The 4,388-nt window shown below is 44.8% G+C and overlaps 1 protein-coding gene across 1 annotated transcript; it reads right to left on the bottom strand.

Annotated features, from left to right (window-relative positions):
• Positions 1-201: 201 nt before the first annotated feature.
• Positions 202-2,002, bottom strand: Tmsb4x (thymosin beta 4 X-linked). The gene is made up of 3 exons (XM_077106788.1): positions 1,923-2,002; positions 760-873; positions 202-341 (listed from the first exon to the last, which is right to left on the bottom strand). Exons 2-3 carry the CDS (start codon positions 857-859, stop codon positions 307-309), a joined length of 135 nt encoding a protein of 44 aa, XP_076962903.1. The 5' UTR covers positions 860-873; positions 1,923-2,002; the 3' UTR covers positions 202-306.
• Positions 2,003-4,388: the final 2,386 nt, after the last annotated feature.

Below are 4,388 nucleotides of genomic sequence, written 5' to 3'. Positions count from 1 at the left end.
ACAGCCTGCAGGACACCTTGAAACAGCTTGGATCTTACTCTAGATTTCACCATCCTCCCACCCAATATCTTCCTTCACCAACATGCAAGTTCTTTTCTTTCTCTGCCAGCCAGATGGGCAGATGGGAGAGGCAGGCCTGGCCTTCGTTGTCAGTAGTTCTCGATTTTTTGATGTGAAAAGGGGCAGCACAGTCATTTAAACTTGATCCAACCTCTTTGCATCTTACAAAGTTAAACAGCTAAAAGAAGTAAAATAAGAAGGCAATGCTTGTGGAATGTACAGTGCATATTGGCGGTGCACGCCTCATTACGATTCGCCTGCTTGCTTCTCCTGTTCAATCGCTGTGACCGGAAAAGACAAAAGAGAAAAAAAGATGGAGGCTAAGAGGATGCCATAAGAATCAATACTTTCATTTAAAACATTTTTGCATTTCACAAAAATTCTACAAGTGGTATGTAAATATTCCATAATAAAATAAAATATTTCTTTTAAATATATCAAATCAAAGTATATTTTAATAAATAAATGTATTTGTATATTAATATGGCAGGTTAAATATTCCATTATTAAATCACTAAAGCCCTGTGTTTGCTGGCTATGAACAATTTTTAATTAACCTTTCCAAACCACATTTATCATCATCAAACTGTCGGCTCCTCCCCCGCACTCCCCCCCCCTTCTCCTCACAGCCCCTCCCATCCTCCCACCCGCGGCTCCCGCCCAGCCTTTTCGGAAGATGGGTGGAGGGTGGGAGCTTACTTTCTTTTGAAGGCAGAGGATTTTTCTCTTGCGTTTCTGTCTTCTTCAATTTCGACTTATCGAATTTCTCGATCTCAGCCATATCGGGTTTGTCAGACATGGTTTCGGAGGAAGCTGGAGGTACAAAGCCAAGAGGAAGACTGAGAAGGAGCCACCCACCCTCGCCTCTACCCGCTCAGCAATGCGCTTCTCCCCTCTAAGTTGCAGCCTGGAAACCGCCCCCCCCCATTTCCTCGTCCATTCAGGACTAAAGGGATTCCTCTTTCTACAGGGAAAAAAAAAAGATAAAAAAAAAAAGACCCTCCCCTCACTATTTCAAAACGTGGGGGAAGATGGCTTCAAGGCTGGATTTTTCCGAGTAATGGAATTGATCATTGCGGAGTGGTAAATTAAAATCCCGTTGAACAAGTAGAGAATAACGAAGCCACTTCCAAGTTAAAATGGGGGAAAATCGAGTAAAAATCCTGAAAATGGAGCCAAGGTGGCAAAAATATGTTTCCATTTTCTGGATGTGATCTCTCCCAAAAGATGCACGGGGTCTAGTTTTCCCCTCTCACAAAGGCGGCAGCTGCGAGCGTCGGACCACCGCCCTACCCGCTTCCTCTCTCGCGCTCAACAATGCAGCCAGCGGCTGACAAAGCTGCCTCCTCACCACCCCATAAATCAATCCTGATCTGCATTAGGGACAACTAAGCATCCTTTCCTCATACTCCTCTGTAAGAAGGACTTTCAAAATTTGACGATACAGCCCAGCCCACACTAGAACTGTACAGCCCAAGAAGCCATCGGAGGCTAGGGGGATACAGAATCCTTGAAGCTCAAGGCTCGGTAGAACGTGCGTTAGAACAAAGGATCGTTCTGTTTCTGAACTCAAAAGACAATACAGAATGCCTTTAAGGGGGAAGAAAATTAAATTTCCCCCTGAACCTGCACGGCAAGACGCCGGATTTTGAGGGTTTAAAAAAAAAAAAAGTCAAGATCACGTTCCTATTAGCTAGCATCTGGAAGGGTTTAACATCCCCACGGTCCCCAAAACGACCTTCCCGCGGACTCGGATTTAGAGACGCCTTAATAGGGGTCGTAGATAAAGGGGTCGAGTGCTGGCGCCCAGCAAGAAGGATCCCAAGGGACGGAGAAAGGGAAAAAAGGGCCCGGGGGCTCACCGGAGCAAGACGCCTGAACGAGAGAAGTCTGGTCTGCGAAGTGACCGCCGCCGAGTGTCGGGCGGGGCGCGGCGCACGCCGCTATATTGGCGCTCCTATGTAAATGAGGTGATGTCATCCACGAGCCCGCTTAACTCTTTCGCGCCGCGTCTCCGGAACGGCGTCCGGAGGCCTGTGGGGCGTTTGCCACCCTCCCCCACGCCACGCGCACGATGTTCACCCGCGCACCCTAATACAACGATGGCGGAAAAATAAAATGAGCAAATGCCCATCCTACAAATCTGCTTTCATAATTTATTTTCCTCTCTTACGTTTCATTATATCATAATGAATTTTTTCAACAACGGTCCTAACGGCTACGGTGGACTAGCGCATGGTAACTAAGGACCCTGTTGGTACCTAGGGGTACAGGCATTCCTTTACCGTTAAACTGGCTTTGTTTGCTTCAAGACATCCTTAAGCTAGGGTGCCAGTGACCCTCACACAAGGACCTCACCCGCTGCAGGGGTACGATCCTGTGACTCAGCTTTTAGACCACAGGAGGGCCTTGTCCCCACCCGGTCCTCGGTCCTCTTTGTCTTCCTCGCCTGTGTTCTCCCTTGACTTGGATGGAAAGTGAAGAATCCTTAAAGGATTTTTTTTTAAGTTTCATCGCTATGGCATCCATATTTTTAATTGCTGTGATTTTTGTGAGCACTCAAATCAAATAACCATAGTATATGCTGGGAGCAAGGTAATTTGAAATTTTATTGAGTACAATGCCTCCCCCTTAAAAAGATAAGTCAAGTTCAAGCTCTGCTATTGACTTGCTGCCTGACAATGAGGAAGTTCTTTACTTTCCAGTTCCTTATTTTCACAAATTATAAAAACGATTGCTAAGGAGGACCGTGTAGATTTCTGAAGACTACAGTCCCATTATTTCTAATATACTCAGGTTAAATTAAAAGTTGAACTCTGTGTTTTGAAGGGGACATTTTCAGCACTTGGACATTTCCAAAGTGCAGGTGGAAAATGGAAGATTTAGGTAGAGAGGAACAGCTTTCAAAATGGCACCTGTCTTTGTGAGTAGCAGTGACCAATTTGCTCCTGAAAATTAGTTAGAAATCCCATGTCCTATGCCTGCAAATGGCTTGTGAAATGAAAAAGGCTCATTACTTATGAAAAGACCTCCTTGTGATTATTTCTGAGATTCAAAGCAGTGTGCAAAATATTTTTTCTCCTTTTCTGTGTCCTGAGGAAATGTTTCAGAAACCCTGCTCTATTCACTTTTATGGTAGAGGCTTTGGTCTCACTGGGGATCAGCATCGATTATTATATAGACACTTAAATGTCACAGTAGGAACAGTTAGGACTTCCCCATTTCTTGTCTACTTGACTTCCCTTTTCCTGGGGAGGAAGGGGGTGGGGGTTGAGCAGGGCAGGTGACCGTCTGGTTCCCCAGTTAGTACTCTGCTAGGTGACTGGCTGCCTTCCTGCCCTCCAAAAGGGGCCCAGGACCTGTTTCTGTATGCATCAGATGTCACCTCTCTGGTAACACGTTCCTATCATCTTTACCCTATGTTGACTGGCCTGGGAGACTACTTCATTGTTGGAACACAGAAAAGATCGTACACAGTGACTTTTTGGCCTGTTCTACTGGCAGCTGCAGTCACCATTTCTGTCAGTCCTGTGATTCCATTTCCTCTCACCCAGCTGCTGTAGTAAATTCTGTTTTTCCTCCCCACGCCTCCTGAGAACAATGGAATGCCACTATCATCTCCTTGCTGCTTCTGCAAGGACTTTGCCTTAGGAAGGGCTACCCCTTACAGAAACCACGTCTCCAAAAGAGATGGAGGAGTAGAAATTTGTACACATCTGGAGAAATTTTCTAGTTGGTTACAAACAGCCTTCCGTTGTGTGTAGATATCGATAGAAAGAGGGCCAGTGGGTAGGTAGAAAAGGAAAAAGGGAGGCAGCTTGCTGAAGTTGTAATTGGCCTTGACTTGCCAATCAGTCAAGGGAATGGAAAGGGGAGGGTGAGGTAGATAAAGGGAAATGCAGATTAAAGGAATACTCTTAAAAGTTGTGTGAATCTAATCATATTAATTAATTGTTCTGACCTGAATTTTCTCATCTGTAAGATGGGTTAATCTCAGTATTTACCTCCGTGGGTTGTGGGAAGATTTAGTGCTTGGGACAGTGTGAGGCTCTGTTAATTAATAATCTCTTTGTACCTTTATTATTATTTTGTGGTACTGGGGATCAAACCCAGGAGTGCTTTTCCACTGAGCTACATTCCTAACCCTTTTTGTTGTATTTTGACACAGGGTCTCAATAAGTTACTATGGCTAGCCTTGAACTTAGTATCCTCCTGCATCAGCCTCCTGAGCAGCTAGAATTACAGGTGTGTGCCACTGTACTCGGCATATCATTATTATTATTTAGAATGGAAATTTGAGAAGAAAATAAAATAATGTATGTTTTGGT

The sequence above is a fragment of the Callospermophilus lateralis genome, chromosome X (assembly GCF_048772815.1).
Source record: "Callospermophilus lateralis isolate mCalLat2 chromosome X, mCalLat2.hap1, whole genome shotgun sequence".
Lineage (NCBI taxonomy): Eukaryota > Metazoa > Chordata > Mammalia > Rodentia > Sciuridae > Callospermophilus > Callospermophilus lateralis.
This window is presented reverse-complemented; position numbering and strand designations above follow the sequence as displayed.

Bases quoted from the DNA above. Each gene is read 5' to 3' on its own strand.
- Tmsb4x (XM_077106788.1), bottom strand. From the start codon at position 859: ATGTCTGACAAACCCGATATGGCTGAGATCGAGAAATTCGATAAGTCG. The intron at 342-759 runs GTAAGCTCCCAC...TTCCGGTCACAG, and splicing joins TCCTCTGCCTTCAAAAGAAA to CGATTGAACAGGAGAAGCAA.